The sequence below is a fragment of the Hylobates moloch genome, unplaced genomic scaffold (genome assembly GCF_009828535.3).
Source record: "Hylobates moloch isolate HMO894 unplaced genomic scaffold, HMol_V3 SCAFFOLD_9, whole genome shotgun sequence".
NCBI classification, from domain to species: Eukaryota; Metazoa; Chordata; class Mammalia; order Primates; family Hylobatidae; genus Hylobates; species Hylobates moloch.
In genome coordinates this window covers 14,410,209-14,427,916 of record NW_026652284.1, presented here as the reverse complement: position 1 = coordinate 14,427,916, position 17,708 = coordinate 14,410,209, and the positions used below count along the sequence as shown (strand labels likewise).

The 17,708-nt window shown below is 42.2% G+C and overlaps 1 protein-coding gene and 1 non-coding gene across 4 annotated transcripts in view; both read right to left on the bottom strand.

Moving 5' to 3' along the window:
- DNAJC16 (DnaJ heat shock protein family (Hsp40) member C16) overlaps window positions 1–17,708 on the bottom strand; it is a 42,937-nt gene that overhangs the window by 17,261 nt on the left and 7,968 nt on the right. For all 3 annotated transcript variants that reach the window (XM_032759014.2, XM_032759017.2, XM_032759016.2), the window contains 4 exons: window positions 15,718–16,057; window positions 7,953–8,137; window positions 5,622–5,726; window positions 4,010–4,168 (listed from right to left, as the gene is read on the bottom strand). In XM_032759014.2, coding sequence (XP_032614905.1) covers window positions 4,010–4,168; window positions 5,622–5,726; window positions 7,953–8,137; window positions 15,718–16,057 — 789 coding nt within the window. The remainder of the gene's footprint in view (window positions 1–4,009; window positions 4,169–5,621; window positions 5,727–7,952; window positions 8,138–15,717; window positions 16,058–17,708) is intronic.
- On the bottom strand, window positions 10,217–10,356 carry LOC116814014 (small Cajal body-specific RNA 21). The gene has a single exon (XR_004371120.1). It is a non-coding gene; the product is annotated as a small Cajal body-specific RNA 21 (non-coding RNA).

The window sequence follows — 17,708 nt, the reverse complement described above, 5'->3', positions numbered from 1 at the left end:
TTTGTTTTAAAGTGCCACATCACTTCATCTGTTTTACAGAAAATGTCTGCCAAATTCCTGAGTCTAAATGACCATAGTTGTCTGTCATTCTTCCAAGTAAAAATGATGTTCCATTAAGAAAAGTGGCAAGGTAAGCACTTGTCCTTAGGACATTTGTACTTTGTTGTGCAGCAGGACGGCTTTATGCACACTTCCCGTGTCATCATACAGAATATTAAATCTATCAAAAAGACATGCACTCAAGGGTTAAGGTTTAATAAAATTAACACTTCTTCCTGCTTCATCAAAGATATAAGGTGAGGCCAGGCACAGAGGCTCACGCCTGTAATCCCACCACTTTGGGAGACTGAGGTGGGCGGATCACCTGAGGTCAGGAATTTAAGAACAGCCTGGCCAACATGGTGAAACCCCATCTCTACTAAAAATACAAAAATTAGCCGGGCATGGTGGCAGGTGCCTGTAATCCCAGCAACTCGGGAGGCTGAGGCAGAAGAATTGCCTGAACCCAGGAGGCGGAGGTTGCAGTGAGCCGAGATCGTGCCATTGCACTTCAGTCTGGGCGACAGAGTGAGATTCTGTCTCAAAAAACAAAAGAAAACAAAATACATGAAGTGAATCTAGTGGTTTGTTTTTGCTGCGAGTGAGTGGGGGTGAAGCACACAATGATGGTAGGTGGCCTGGTGCCCTGCCTGGATTCACGCACTGGCGCTGGCAGCTTCACCCACTATTGCTTTGGGACTATCAGTGCAAATGTCAACACAGTGAAAAAGGCAAATCGTGTCTTGATATGATCTCACAGACTTCCTCTTGAAAGATCTTTGAGAATCCCTAGCAGTCTATCAACCACATTGCAAAAACTGCTGTCCTAGAGAACTCTGTACTTAGGTAATGATATTCATTGCAACACTATTCCTCGAAGCCCCCAATGTCCACCAACAGAAGAATGATTCAATAAATTATAATGGCCATAAATACCATATAGCAATGACAACAAATTACCTAGAGCAACAGGAAACCACTGGTGCTACTAGTGATCATTAAGCCACCTGCTGTTGTGAAAACTGAGTTTGTTAAGCATACACTTGATATCCACAAAGAGCAAGCTGGTAAAGCAGCCATTCTACCAGTAATTTTGTAAATGTATTTGATTTACAATTTTCCCCAGTGGGATAAATAAATATAATTCTCAGAACTATAAACAGTTCTGAAAAACCAATTTAGGAAATCCTCATCCATTTACCCTGGATTGAGATTATCTTCTCTTTTCTATTTGGACACTGGTATTTGTTTTCTTCCTGACTTGCAGCACCTTCTCGTCTCCATCAGGCACCCCCTTGTCTTATGTGCCGGTGGCTGTTCTGAGTTTCGTCCTTGGCCTCCTTCTGGCCTTACTTTACATACCGCAGTCATCCCTTAACTGCAGAGGATACATTCCAAGACCCCCAGTGGGTGCCTGAAACCACATAGTACTGAACTCTATACATACTATTTTTTTTCCGGTACACATACCTATGATAAAGTTTATCAATTAGGCACAGCAAGAGATTAACAATAATAATATTAAAATAGAACAATTCTAACAATATACTGTAATAAAGTGATGTGAACATGATCCCCCTCACTCAAAACATCTTTTTTTTGAGATGGAGTCTTGCTCTGTCACCCAGGCTGGGGTGCAGTGGCGTGATCTCAGCTCACTGCAAGCTCCGCCTCCCGGGTTCACGCCATTCTCCTGCCCCAGCCTTCCGAGTAGCTGGGACTACAGGTGCCCCCCACCACGCCCGGCTAATTTTTTGTATTTTTAGTAGAGATGGGGTTTCACCATGTTAGCCAGGATGGTCTCAATCTCCTGACCTCGTGATCCGCCCGCCTCAGCCTCCCAAAGTGCTGGGATTACAGGCGTGAGCCACCACATCCCGCTTCAAAACATCTTATTGCACTGTAGTCACCTATGTTTTGGACCTGGTTGACTGTGGGTAACTGAAACCTCAGAAATTGAAAAAGGGGTAAGGGGGGTGGATCAGGGGAGACTACAGTATTAGGCCGGGAAGATCTTACCCTACTCAAGACTTCAACCACTAACCATTTACTGATGATCCACCAGTTTCTATCCCTAGCCTGTATGCCTTTCTTAAGATCTCGATTCCTATATCCAACTGTAAAAAGGACTTCTCCCCTTCTGTTTCCTACAGGCAGCTCTAATTCAGTATGTCCACAGCCAAAGTTCTCATCTTCCTAAACCTGCTCTTCTTTCTTTACGGTCCACTTTCCCATCTGGTTTCCATGGTTTCAGGTACCCTTCTTCTGTGTTCACAGGACAACTCAGCTGCCATTAGAGTGGACGGTTAGGTCCCTCTCCTCCTGACTGAGATGCTTGAGGGCAAAGACTAACTCTGGATGTCAGAGCTGGCTTTGTGTTTGCTACACAGCAGGCAGGCAATGAAATGTTTATAGAATGAATGAGATAAAGAATTTTATAAAACTTCTTTCTAGCCTTCCTTAGGACAGTCAAAATGTCCTTGTAAATAAAATATGTTCATTATAGGGATTTTGGAAAACACAAAGATTAAAATGATATATAATTTTACCATTGAGAGATGATTACTACTAATGCTTTCCAGTAATTTTTTCTTTTTCTTTTTTTCACTTCTTTTGAGAACACTGGTACCAATATTTCCAGTTCTTCCTATGCATACACAGGTATTCATGCTATAAAATTGAGATCAGTGTTTACATTGCATGAACAATTTTGCATCCTGGTTGCTTTTTAACATTATGCAATGAAAATTATCCCTATCACGAAGTATGCTTGAAATTGACACTTTAAATGGCTCTATAATATTCCTTTTATGGGCTGTACTAATAATAATCCTAGTTATCCTATTGTTGGATACTTACACTTCCCCCCGAGTTTTCATGATTATGAAAATTGCTTAACATCTTTAGATGTTAAGTCTTTGTTTGAGTTCCTAATCCGTTAGATTCCTGAAAGATGGTGTCACTTCCCTTAGGTCTTTGTTTAAGCCCTCAATGAGGCCCTTCTAGGCCATTCTGCCTTAAAACGGCAACCTTTCTCCCCTAATACTCCACATTCCTCTTTCCTGCTCTTTCTCCTCAACACTGATCACTACATAACAAATGATAACAGACTATATTATATTGTTGGTCTGTCTTTCCCAGTAGGACACAGGACAGGGAATTCTGCTGATCTTATTCAATGCTGTACCCCCGCACCCAGAACAGTGTTTGGCACACAATACTCAGGTTTACTCATGAATTTAGGCGATTAATACAATATTACCAAATTCCTTTTCTGAAAGCCTACTTCCTCTAGCAAGATAGTACTTGTTTCTCTACACCCTCACAGTACTATTTTAACTTAGAAAATCTTTGACAGTTGCATGGGTGAAAAAAGGTTAATGTTCTCTGATTACTTGTGAGATTTAATTTTTAAAAATGTTTATTATTAGTCTTCTCAGAATTTTGTGATTTTCTTGATTAAAAGCTCTTTAGAAATTAAAAATATCAATATTTTAATATTTGTTATAAATATTTCCCCAGTTTTTTAACTTTTAAAGTATTTACATAAAAACATAAAACTTAGAGTCAAGTTATTAAGATTTTCCAAGATTTTTCCCCAATGCTTTTTAACCCTTTCCCACCTTAAGATCAGATAAATATTCATCTGTACATTCTCTCAGTTAGTTTGTGGCTTCTTCTTGTTCCTTTTTATTACTGTTTTACATTTAACTTTTAACTTTTAAACAATCGAAAAAGATTGTTGGTTTTCCAACAGGAGCCCTTTAAAGGTGTTAAAATTTTTAAACGTTTTAAATAAAAAATTTTAAAGCAAATGGTACCAAGTTAGATAAAAAAATTCATTAAAAAATTTTGTGCATCTGAAGGAAGATCCTTTCCTTCAGCCACTTTGTTCAATTTTGCTGTTTATTTACATAAAATCTTGGGATAAAATGTGAAGAAAATCTTAACCAAGGTGACCCTCACGTACCTGGATAACATCGGCAGGCTTGTTTATATGTTCTTTAAAGACCAAGAGGGTAGGGGCGTAGATATCGATGTTGTACCGCCTCGTCATCTCTTCCGTCCCTCTCAAACCCACATATACATATCCAAATGATAAATAATCTTTGTATGCAAAGGCAGTCAACTGTTAGGGCATAATAGAGAGGAAGAAAATAAAACTACAGCAAAGATGTAAATGACAAATCAAGTAGGGCTTTTTCACATCACTGAGCGGAGAGACGCATGCCAGCTTACACAGCTCCACTAGGTCTTCCATATCCTTGTATACTTCCATTCTATGGTGTTCCATGTGCAAAAACTGTACCAACAAAGTAAATACAAACAACTCTCTTCTTTTTCATAGTTAAAGCAAAATAATGATCTTCTTGAAATCTGTACTGGTCAGGAGGCACGGGTTTGGGGATTACCAGTACCGTAATTAGGTAAGATGGCAGTGACCATGCCACTGATAACACCTTCCTCTCCATCTCATGTCACAGTGACATGAGAGGTAGTGGGGAGTGTAGGTAGGCTGGGAGTGTAATGGGGGAATCATTCAGAGGGCAGGTCTGAAGTCAATGGGAATTGCGCTCACCATGCTGTAGTGAGAACTTGAGTGGGTTATATGACCGCTCTAAGCCTCAGTATCTTGGTCTATGGAAACAGGGATAGTGGCTGGGTGTGGTGGCTCATGCCTTTAATCCCAGCACTTTGGGAGGCCGAGGTGGGCAGATCACTTGAGGTCAGGAGTTCAAGACCAGCCTGGCCAACATGGTGAAACCCCATCTCTACTAAAACACAAAAATTGGCCAAGCATGGTGGTGTGTGCCTGTAGTCCCAGCTACTCTGGAGGCAGAGGTGAAAGAATTGCTTGAACCCGGTAGGCAGAGGTTGCAGTGAGTCTAGATCATGCCACTGCACCCCAGCATGGGCGACGGAGTGAGACTTGGTCTCCAAAAAAAAAAAAAAAAAAAAAAGCCCATCGCAGTCATCACAGTGGCTCACACCTATAATCCCAGCACTTTGGGAGGCTGAGGTGGGTGGGTCACAAGGTCAGGAGTTCGAGAGCAGCCTGGCCAACATGGTGAAACCCTGTCTCTACTAAAAATACAAAAATTAGCTGGGCATGGTGGTGTGCACATGTAGTCCCAGCTACTTGGGAGGCTGAGGCAGAAGAATCGCTTGAACCTAGGAGGTGGAGGCTGCAGTGAGCCGAGGAGATCACGCCACTGCACTCCAGCCTGGGCGACAGAGCGAAACTCTGTCTCAAAAAAAAAAAAAAAAAAAGAAAGAAACAGGGATAGTATCTCCATCACTGGGTTCTTCTGAGTATTACATGATATGTGCATAGAAAGCACTAACACAGTAACTGGCATTAATCAGTACTCAATGTATGATTGTTATGTAAAATTTCTGGTCTTCAAACATTTCTCATGGAAGAAACTGTTTCTTAAAAAAAGATAAATAGGCTATAAGTTCCAACTCAGAGATTACTTTCTGCTAAAAAAGAAAAGAAAAGAAAAGAAAAGAAAAGAAAAGAAAAGAAAAGGAAAAGAAAAGAAAAGGTAAAGAAACCATTATCCCAGCACAGAAAGTACCTTGTATAACAGTGGCACAACGGGCGTTTGGTCAAACAGAAGGACATGAGGCTTATTCTCTTGCTGCCAGCCAGAGAGGAATCTGACATAATTTTTATTAGTAACCTTAAATTGAAAATAGAATGTTAGTCTCAATATTTAATTCTTAACAATTGTATTTACTCCAGTCAGGAGAAAATAAACAAATCAAGTAAGTATAAAAGATTGCAAAAAATAAAAATGCAGACAACTAATCTTTTTGTCTTCATTTGGCTAAAGCTATTAAAAGAATGGCGATATTGATTTCATATTTTCATTGAATTCTTACAGACTGAAATCATAATCCTGTCTGAAACAATTACTGACCATATTATAAAAATTGAGCTTCCAGAATTGGTTCTTGCTTAATTACAGAGTATACTTCTTAACATACTAGCCAGCAGAAAATAATGCACAACCACCCCTTTCAGTATCTATCTATCTATCTATCTATCTATCTATCTATCTATCTATCTATCTATCTATCTATCATCTATCTATCTACCTACCTACCTACCTATCATCTATCTATCATGCCTCAGTCTCCCATCTATCTATCACGCCTCAGTCTCCCAGCTTGCCCCTCACTCTTTTTTCTGAGACAGGGTCTTGCTTTGTTGCCCAGGCTAGAGTGCAGTAGCATGATCATGGCTCATTGCACCCTCAACCTCCCAAACCTCCCAGGATCAAGGGATCCTCCCACCTCAGCCTCCTGAATAGCTGGGGCTACAGGCACATGGCACCATGCCTGGCTAATGTTTGCATTTTTTGTAGAGATTGGGTCTCAGTATGTTGCCCAGGCTGGTCTTGAACTTATGGACTCAAGCGATGCTACACCTCAGCCTCCTAAAGTGCTGGGATTACAGGTGTGAGCCACTACTCTAGGCCAGTTTGTTCTTTTTAAATGGCGTAAATAAAAATAAGCTGGTCCACCCCCTCTATACATTATATAATTTCATTTATTGTTATCTGAATTGTTACTTTCCCCCATTGATATCTTAAAATGTTCCTACTGAGAGAAATTAAAAACATGAATAAATTATCTAGCTAGAAATTTTTCATAGTCGTCAAACAAAGTTTATCTTTCCATACTGCATCTAGAATGATTTATATAAATTCGATCATTTCACTCCTCTGCTCAAACCCCTACAATGGCTCCATCACCCGCGGGCCAAGGCCCAAGTTCCTTAAAGGAGCATGAAGGTGCTCTGAGGCTCTCATAGGGAGATTCCTAATAACCTCTCTAACCCTCTCCTCTGCTGCTCACCAATGACAACTTCTTACAAAGCAGGCTATTTCATGTCTTCAGATTTCTGCCTGCCTGCAACCCAACCTGGTCCAAGGGTCACTTCTGCCAGGAAGCCTTTCCCAACTCATTAGGATGGGCTCCAACATACTGGAAATAACCACTCGCTTGGGAGCTGCTTGAAATGGCTACATTAATCTATGCCAGGCACAGAATAGATACTTTATATAAATGTTTGAGGATCTATCAGGACAATCTATCATCATTTTAGGAGCCTACAATAGTCTCTGACCTTTTAAGTTAACTCGAACAAATATTTCCTCTATAGATAATGATCCCAGCAGGACAGTCTAGGAATAGCACTAGAAATATGATGAAAATTTTTTATGTTCACTTTCCCTGTATTCTTAAGAGAATTAATTATTTAAAGCAAAATGAGTCTTTTCCTAGTTACTTTGATCCCTAAATTAAGATACTGAAAAAATATATTAGGTGCTTAAATATGGAAATAATAGACCAATGTAAACTTTATCTGGCTTCTCTATTTCAACCTTTTCTTTGTGAAATTCGTTCATATTATTGTCACTGTAAGTTTCTGAAGTTTCAAAAATAGTATTTGCTTTCATGGAATCTGGCATTTTCCGTAGATACGATCGTTAAACATATAACCAAATATAATTATATTTGAATAAAGACAAATATCTTCACATGAACAAATTTATGAGCTGGAAAGAAATCCCTAATTATTTCTAACATGTGATTTAATTTTTTTGTTTAGAAAATAGGCAGTGTCATTTTAGGCTCAGATTTCTATGACAGTGTAAGATCTGCAAGATAGTTATTAATAGGAATTAATTCTTTCAGTCTCTGTACTTCATGTTTCAATTTTTAGTCTCCTACAGACTTCACTTACATGATTTAGTTTGAATAATTAATTAATATGTGGCTTGCCTTCCTCACAATGAAACTCAGGCTTGAGAGGACTACAGAAAATGTTCTGTGCAATCAACAGTCCTAGGTACCTCTTAAACTACTTTTCAGCCACGTTTTCCTTGACAGATACTTACTTTCTCCACCAAGTTCCCTGGAAGAAGACTTTCTACAAATTGTCTCAGATTTTCACGGACAACTGCATTGTGGAAGAAGGAGATTTTCCCGTTAATGATTCCTAGGATAGAGGGCGTGCTGTGTGCCCCTAGGTGATGGGCCAGGCGCCTCTCATACCCAGCATGGACCACGCCAATTCCTACACCTGAAAAGAATGGAAGATCCAAGTGAAGCCTTTTTATGTCTCCATGGCAGCTGGAAAAAGTGCTAAGTAATTTTCTGGTGTGAAATTGAAATCCCGACCTCATAGATGTCGTCTTTCCTAACAGACTGTCTAGCATTCTTTCACTGCTGGAATTCTAGATTGGTTCAGTTTTTCTGCAGAGCAATCTGGCAATATGTAAGAAGAGCTACGTGTGTGTGTGTGTGTGTGTGTGTTGTGTGTGTATGCATATACATAAAATGAAATGGGGTCATCTGATACTTATTTCACTTAATACTTGAACAACTTTTCTTGTTCTTTCATCCAACCATATATTTGGAGGGCCACTTACTCTGCTAACACTGGAGACACGTTGAATATTAAAGGCTGGTAAGTGTACATTTTCTTTTGGATGTCTACTAGACTTCTCAAGCTTCACATTTCCAAAAACGAACCCCTAATCTCCTCCCACAGACCTGTCCTACCTACGCCTTTGCCATTTCAGTTGATGACAGCTCCATCCTTCCAGTTACTCAGGACAAAAACCGTAAGAGTCATCTTTGGCTTCTCTTATCTGTTGCACCCCACATCCAATCTGTCGGCAAGTCTTGTTGGTTTTCTCTTGAGAAAATGTCTGGAATTCAACTGTTTTTCATCACTTTCATTATATGCCCCGCTCTGAATCATCATTATCTCTCCTGACTATGTTGCTGCAATAATATCCTAAATGCTCTCCCCCACTTCTCCCTGTCTCCTGACAGTCTGTTCTTAACATAGCAGCCAGGCTGCTCCTTCTAAAACATAAAAATGGATCACATCATTCCTCTGCCCAAACCCCGCAAAGACCCATTTCAGTTGGAATAAAATGCACAATCCTCACAGAGGCCAACAAGACCCTTTGTGTTTGGCCCCTGGTTCCCCATGTCCTCTTCTTCCACTCCTCCCTCAGCCTGCCCCAGTCCCCAGTGTCGTTGTTGTGCTGTGAAGACAGTGGATGCTCCTGCCCCAGGGCCTTGGCGCTGGCTGTTCTTTCAGCCTGAAGTGTGCATCTCCCTGACTTCTGCGTAGCTGACTTCTTTACCAACTTCAAGTCCTGAATGCGGCCTACCTTGACACCATATTTAAAATAGTACTCCCCACACACAACCTGCTCACTTTAACTTTTTCCGCAGTGTTTACCACCTTCTAAGGTACCACCCATTTTCCTTCTGTCAATTGTTTATTGTCTGTCTCCCCTTCTAGAATGTAAGCCTCATGAAGGTAGGGATCCCTTTGTAGTCCACTGATGTATCCCTAACACCAGACCAGAGCCTGGCACATAGTAGGAGCTCACTGAAACTGGGCCATCAATCTATTTAATTCATTTATTGTTGCACATTGAAGTTGTGAGAGAGGAAAAACAAAACTGTTTTTCCTACTCATACTCAACACAATGCTTTCCCTGATACTCATTGTTTAAGAGATGGCATCTCACTATGTTGCCCAGGCTGGTCTCAAACTCCTGGGCTCAAGTGATTTTCCTGCCTCAGCCACCTGAGTACCTGGGATTCCAGGCACATGCCACTATGCCCAACTCAATGCTTCCCTTCTGACACCACACGCTGTGGGGGTGGGGGTTCCCTGTAAATCCTCCAGCAGACACCAATTGGGTATCAACTCAGTTCTGACACGATCTACCCAGAGACAGCATCAGGTCCTGCAGGTGAAGGGTTCAGTCCCGTAAGACTGCTCCCACTTCAGACGCCAGAAGTCCCAGGTTGTGTCCTGTACTTCTAACCAACTGGCTATAAATCAAAGCGTCCCATGACCCTCCTTGGGTTCAACTAACTTGCTCGAGCTGCTCACAGAACTCAGGGGAATATTCCTTATGGTTACTCATTAGGTATAGGGATATTACAAAGGAGACAGATGATCAGCCAGAAAGAAGAGAGGTACATAGTAAGGTATATGGAAGGGTGGGAGCATCCTGCCCTCCCAGGGCTTGCCACCCTCCAGGCACCTCCATGTGTTCAGCCACCTGGGAACTCTCAAACCCAGCAGTTCCGGGATGAACTATATATATATGTTCATTTTTTTGCCAGTAAATGTGAGGCTAGGACACCCCAGGCGAGGCTCCTTACTCAAACGCCTCTCCCATAGGGGAGGATGCCTGGGCCCTCTACTGTAGGCTCAGCTGAGGGGAGGTGGTGTAGACTGAGCCCACCCCCCAGGAAACCGAGCCAGAGTTCAGGGATTTTTATGAAGGCTTCATCATGCAGGAGTGATCAATCATTAACTCAATCTCCAGCCCCTCTCCTCCCCTCTCCTCTTTCTGGAGGATGAGGGTGAAACTTTCAAACTTCTAATCACGGTTTGTTTTTTCTGGTGACCAGCTCCCACACAGGGGCCCATTAAGAGTCGCCTCAGTAGAACAAAAGATGCTCCTATCCTGCAGGAAATTCTAAGGATTAGGAGCTCCGTGTCAGGAATCAGGGTCAAAGATCAAATACGAGAGCAAAAGATTATCTTAGCACCCCTATTCATCAGGCAATCTCAAGGGTTTTAGGAGATCTGTGCCAGGAACTGGGAACAAACACCAAAATATACATATATTTCTTATTATAAAGCACGATATTAAAAGTTGCTTTTAGCCTAATTCTTAACATTATAAGGAATGCTGACGGGCATCCTTGTATATCTTTGTACATACGTCTTTGTGCTCTTGTGTGCTTATTTTCTAATTAGTAAATTCCTAAAATGAAATTGCTGAGTAAATGGCAGGGATCCCAAACTTAACGTTTTAAAACTGCTGAGCAGGCTAAACTAAGCTCTCTGTAGGCTACCTGACTGTGACTGTTGCAGTCTCTCAAGGGCAGGAAAGGAGGAGCCTTAGGAATTGTATAGTCCGCTCCCCTCATTTTACAGATAGAGAGAGAGGTTCAGAGAGGTAAAGTGACTTTTCCCAGGTTGCAGAGCTGACAAAATTGCAGAACAAGAATCCAAATTGGATTCTTGGCTCTTCTCTAGAGGCAAGTACAGTATACTATATCACACTGCAGTCATTATAAATAACGATGGGACAATGTCAATAAATGGAAGCGCACAGAGAATTATATGAGCAGAAGAAAGAAAAAGAATAAAGCAGGCACATACATTGGGAGATTTGGTCATTCGTAAAGACAGAAGAGACATCACCTAGGGAGGTCAAGTGGCTACAAGACAAAGGCCCAAGGGAGGGATTATCACTTCTTGAGTGCCCTCTTTACCACGCCTAGAGCTTTATATACATTATACTTTTCATACTCACAATCACTCTGCAAGGTAAGTATTGCTATCTTTATGGCCGAGGAAACTGAAGCTGGGGGAGGGTGAGGCATCATGGTTTGTGTGCAGTGGAACCAGGATCTGAATCTAGTTCCAGCTGACCACAAAGCCTGGACTTCTTACTGCCTCCAATGACCACTTCTGCCCCAGGTTCTGAACATTAGAGGGATCAATTTCTCAGAGACTGACTCACCCTAAATGACCTTACCAGGATTGCTATATAGATTGAATGCCAATTTATGAACTGATCCTGGGAAATATGCCTTTCTAGTAACTGTGCCATTCAGTATACCTTCTACCAGACCGAGCACACACAGAAACCTGAATTAGAAACTGAAAAGTTGGCTGGGCATGGTGGTTCATGCCTGTAATACCAGTGCTTTGGGAGGCTGAGGCGGGAGGATTACTTGTGACCAGGAGTTTAAGACCAGTCTTCACCATCTCTTTCCTATCTCCTGGAGTTTAAGACCAATCTTCACCATCTCTATTTTACCTATAAGAAAACTGAGACATGGAGAGGTGAAGTTTCAGGGTGACAGAGCTGGCAAGTGATGGTGATGGGATCTGAACCCAGGAAGTCTGGCTCTGGGATCTGTGACGATTAACGTGATGAGTCTAAAAAAAAAGTTAGCTGGGCATGGCGGTATGTGCCTCTAGTCTTAGCTACTTGGGAGGCTGTGGTTGGAGGAATAGAATAAAGAATGATAAATATTTGGTGTTTTAAATTTGTGGTTTTTTTCTTTTCTTTTTTTTTTTTTTTTGAGACGGAGTCTCATTCTGTTGCCCAGGCCAGACTGCAGTGGCGCAATCTCGGCTCACTGCAACCTCTGCCTCCCTGGTTCAAGCAATTCTCCTGTCTCAGCCTCCCCAGTAGCTGGGATTACGGGCACACAGCACCACGCCCAGTTAATTTTTGTATTTTTAGTAGAGACAGGGTTTCACCACATTGGTCAGGCTGGTCTTGAACTCCTGACCTCAGGTGATCCACCCGCCTCGGCCTCCCAAAGTGCTGGGATTACAGGTGTGAGCCAACATGCCTGGCCACTTGATTTTATTTTATTTTATTTTTTTGAGACAGAGTTTTGCTCTGTTGCCCAGGCTGGAGTGCAGTGACTCGATCTTGGCTCACTGCAACCTCCACCTCCTGGGTTCAGGCAATTCTCCTGCCTCAGCCTCCCAAGTAGCTGAGATTACAGGCATGCGCCACCACAGCTGGCTAATTTTTGTATTTTCAGCACAGACGGGATTTCACCATGTTGGCCAGGCTGGTCTCGAACTCCTGACCTCAAGTGATCTGCGCACCTCAGCCTATCGAAGTGCTGTGATTACAGGCATGAGCCACCATGCCTGGCCAATTTGTGGTATTTTTCTTCCTGAAAAGATATTTAAAGACAGGTACAATGGCATGCACCTCTAATCTCAGCTACTTGGGAGGCTGAGGCAGCAGGACTGCTTAAGCCCACGAGGTTGAGGTTGCAGTGAGCCATGATTGTGCCATTACACCCTGGCCTGGGCAATAGAATGACGTCTCTTAAAAGAAAAAAAAAAAAAAAAGCCAGGCGCGGTGGCTCACACCTGTAATCCCAGCACTTTGGGAGGCTGAGGTGGGAGGATCATAAGGTCAGGAGATCGAGACCATCCTGGCTAACACGGTGAAACCCCGTCTCTACTAAAAATACAAAAAAATTAGCCAGGTGTGGTGGCAGGTGCCTGTAGTCCCAGCTACTAGGGAGGCTGAGGCAGGAGAATGGTGTGAACCTGGAAGGCGGAGCTTGCAGTGAGCAGAGATCACGCCACTGCACTCCAGCCTGGGAGACAAGAGCGAGACTCTGCCTCAAAAAAAAAAAAAAAAAAAAAAAATAGCAAAGCATATGTGACTTATTTCAGAAACATTATTTGATGTTTATAAAAATTGATGCTTCTGGCTAATTTGCATACCTGGGGAATTAAAAATACTATACTGAGGCTGTGAGAGGGTCTTCCGTGCACTAGTAAACATCTGTCACACCCATAATTTGAGATGCCAAACAGCTCTCTCTAAGGAATCCTAAATACATATCACATCCTTTAGGGAAGTTCTCTTTCCCCTCAGCTGCACATACACATTTATTTTCTCTCCACCTTTGAATAGGCCTTAGGGGATGGCACAGAGCCAACTGGAAGAACACACCACTCAAATGTGGCTAAATACAAACCTGCTGGTACACTAACCACGAGATGCAAAATAACGTGAAATGAAACAAAAGAACACAGAGCTAAAGTGGAAAAATGTGTATTTTCACCAGTATTTAGGATGACCTTTTTTCTAGACAGTATGAGACTCTTATATACTTAGAAATCCTTGAAAGACAGGAATTAGTCTTTTTTGTTTTGTTTTTTTGAGACGGTGTTTCTCTCACTGTCCAGGCTGGAATGCAATGGTGTGATCTTGGCTCACTGCAACCTCCAACTCCAGGGTTCAAGTGATTCTCCTGCCTCAGCCTCCCAAGTAGCTGAGATTATAGGCACGTGCCACCACGTCCAGCTCATTTCGTATTTTTACTAGAGACAGAGTTTCAGCATTTTGGCCAGGCTGGTCTCGGACTACTGACCTCAGGTGATCCATCCGCCTTGGCCTCCCAAAGTGCTGGGATTACAGGCATGAGCCACTGCGCCTGGACAGGAATTAGTCTTTCTTTTTTTTTCTTTTTATTTTTTTTTTCTTGAGACAGAGTCTCACTCTGTCACCCAGGCTGAAGTGCAGTGGCATGATCTCGGCTCACTGCAACCTCTGCCTCCCGGGTTCAAGCAATTCTCCTGCCTCAGCCTCTGGAGTAGCTGGGACTACAGGCACCCGTCACCACTCCTGGCTGATTTTTGTATTTTTAGTACAGATGGGGTTTCACCATGTTGGTGGTGGTCTTGAACTCCTGACCTCGTGATCCACCTGCCTCGGCCTCCCAAAGTGTTGGGATTACAGGCATGAGCCACCGTGCCCAGCAGTCTCTCTTTTTAAACAGGAAGTCATGGTGAATAAATTGCCAAACCCAGGTAATCACTGCCTGATCATCCAAATTGGGTTTCCCTAAAATGATATTTGATTTCAAGATGCTCAACCTCCGGGCCACGCTGGTAGCTCTGCCTGCACCTTCCAGCAAGCACTAAATGTGCTGAGATGATTGAGGTATGTTTCTTATTTGAGTTTCCTGGGCACAAGGACCATGATTTACTTATTTCTGAAGCAGTACAGGGCAGTGTTTAAGACGGTCAGACTCCTGGGTCCAACTCAATACTGATGCTTACGGGTAGTGTAATAATGAATTAGTTCCTTAACCTTCAATGCCTTAGTTCCCTCACCTGTAAAATAGGGATAATAATAGTCTCTCCTTCATTGAGTTGCTTTGGGGACAAAAATAATGCACAGAAAGCATTTACCACAATGCAAGGGAACTGAAATGTTCAACAAAAATTATTATTATTATATATCTTTTAGTGTCTAATACAGTAATTGGAACATGAAAGTTGACTGAGGAAAAAGTTTCAAATAAAGGTATCTGTTTCATGGGCAAGGAGTTAGAAAATACAGAAGGAATTTCTTGTCATCTTTGTCTACTCCTTCAGCAAAACACTATTCTGTGCTTGCAAATGTGAGGTCGGTGTTAATTCTCTGTGTATATATTTTCTCTTCAACCAAATGGGGAGCTCAAGGTCAGGGATGGTGCTAATTCTGGGCCCTCTTCCACAGCATACTTCTCTTTAAACACTGGATGCTTTTATACACTAGTTTTTACCAGTATGTGACTGAAGGTTCCTTAGCTGACTTCCAACCCCCTTCAAGGCTCAGCTCACAATAAGTAAAAAAATTGGTGCTTCAGAGTCACAGAGTTGAAGAAAGCAGACTAATACATTTAAGAAAGATTTTCAAAAAGGGTTTATAGAATAGGCGATTTAAAAAATTTGCTTTGGGGCCGGGCGTGGTGGCTCCCACCTGTCATCCCAGCACTTTGGGAGGCCAAGGCAGGCAGATCACTTGAGGTCAGGAGTTCGAAGCCGGCCTGGCCAACGTGGCGAAACCCTGTCTCTACTAAAAATACAAAAATTAGCTGGGTGTGATGGTGGGTGCCTGTAATCCCAACTACTCGGGAAGTTGAGCCAGGAGAATCACTTGAACCCGGGAGGTAGAGGTTGCAGTGAGCCGAGATCACACCACTGTACTCCAGCCTAGGCAATGAGCAAGACTCCACCTTGAAAAAAAAAAAGTCATCTATATAAATATCTTTCAATGAATAAAAGTATCTTACCCAATTCTTCCAGTTCTTGAACAACTTCTTTCCACACAGGCTCGATATGAATGCAGCTAAAGCACCAATCGGAGGTGATCTTGATGAGGTAGGGTTTCTTGAAGCTATCCGGAACCACTTCATTCACGTAATGTGAAAAGTGCAATAAATACTTTTCGTCAATTGAGTCCCGCCGTTCAGAATTAAAAGGGAAGTGAAAAAAGGATTCATCAAAATAAAAATTTTCATGGAAATGGCGGAAGCGATACTCTCGCTGCTGTTGCTGCTTCTGGTAGCCCTGATTCTCTCCAGCGTCTCCATATTGATCATAATTTGATCTCTTTTCTTCATTTGAAAGAATCTATAAAGGACGGAAAAAAAATCTAAACAACAACAAGTTTCATCCAAAAGACTTTTTTGTAAGCAGCTTGAAAGACATAGGAAGAAAATAAATGTAGCCAGGCGCGGTGGCTCACACCTGTAATCCCAGCACTTTGGGAGGCTGAGGCGGGTGGATCACTTGAGGTCAGGAGTTCGAGATCAGCCTGACCAACATGGAGAAACCCCGTCTCTACTAAAAATACAAAAAATCAGCTGGGAGTAGTGGCGCATGCCTGTAAACCCAGCTACTCAGGAGGCTGAGGTAGGAGAATTGCTTGAACCCAGGAGGCAGAGGTTGAGCTGAGCCGAGATGGTGCCACTGCACTCCAGCCCTAGGCAACAAGAGTGAAACTCCGTCTCAAAAAAAAAAAAAAAAAAAAAGGAAAAGAAAAGAAAAGAAATGCAAAAACGATGACACGATTATGTGAGGCCAAGGTTTGGAGGATCCCTTGAAGCCAGGAGTTCAAGACCAGCCTGGACCACGTAGCAAGACTTCACTACAAAAAGAAAAAAAAAATCAGCCAGGCCTGGTGGTGCGTGCCTATAGTCCTAGCTACTTGGGAGGGTGAGGTGGGTGGGAGATTGCTTGAGCCCAGGAGTTCAAGGCTGCAGTGAGCTGTGATTGCATCACTGTACTCCAGCCTGGGTGACAGAGACAGACTGTCTCTTAAGAAAAAAGATTAGACATAATTAGATATTCTTTTTCTTTTTGAGATAGGGTCTCACTCTGTCACCCAGGCTGGAGTGAAGTGGCGTGATCACAGCTCACTGCAGCCTCCATCTCTCAGGGTCAACTTTCCATCTCAGCCTCCTGAGTAGCTAGGACCATCAGCACATGCCACCAGGCCTGGCTAATTTTTGTATTTTTCACCATGTTGTCTAGGCTGGTCCTGAATTCCTGAGCTTAAGCGATCTGCATGCCTCAGCCTCCCCAAGTGCTGGGATTACAGGGCGTGAACAGCCACCGGGTCCAGTCAATTAGATATGCTAAATGCGGTCATTCAAAAGAATGAGAAACTCTTCTTCATTAGAGAAACATTAAAGAACATTCAAGACTAAAATATTTCAGTTTAGGTACTCATGCTCATCTTGGTATTAAAGATTTCAAACTACCACAACATTAAACACTTCAGCAAAACAAATAAAACATAACATAATGTTGATCACCAGGGCTCAATGACAAGAAAATTGACCTGGTCATACCTGGTGAGTTGGACTAATTCAAACCAAGATAAGAAAAGCTATGAACACCAAATAGCTATAGGCTAGTGCCTTGTCTGTTAGTTGACTTTGTTTTACAAAATAACTTTGAAGTCTAAAATTCAGGAATCTGTTTTAGAATGATGATGTGTTATTCTATGAGCTAAGCACTGTCTGCTGAAGGACATTCCCTACACCAATCAGAAAGCCACTGAATTCTCTTTGATGCATATTCCAGACCAATCTACTTAAGCTGACATATTGGAAAATTATTGAAAATCTTGTGTTTAAATATATTTGTTACCTTGCGCCACTTTAATAAATATAGGCTATTTGGTATGTGATTCTTTAATGCAAATTTCTAAGAAAGCAATAGAGACACATACAGACATACTCAAGGTAATTCTACAATTCTAGTTAAAGCCTTTAAA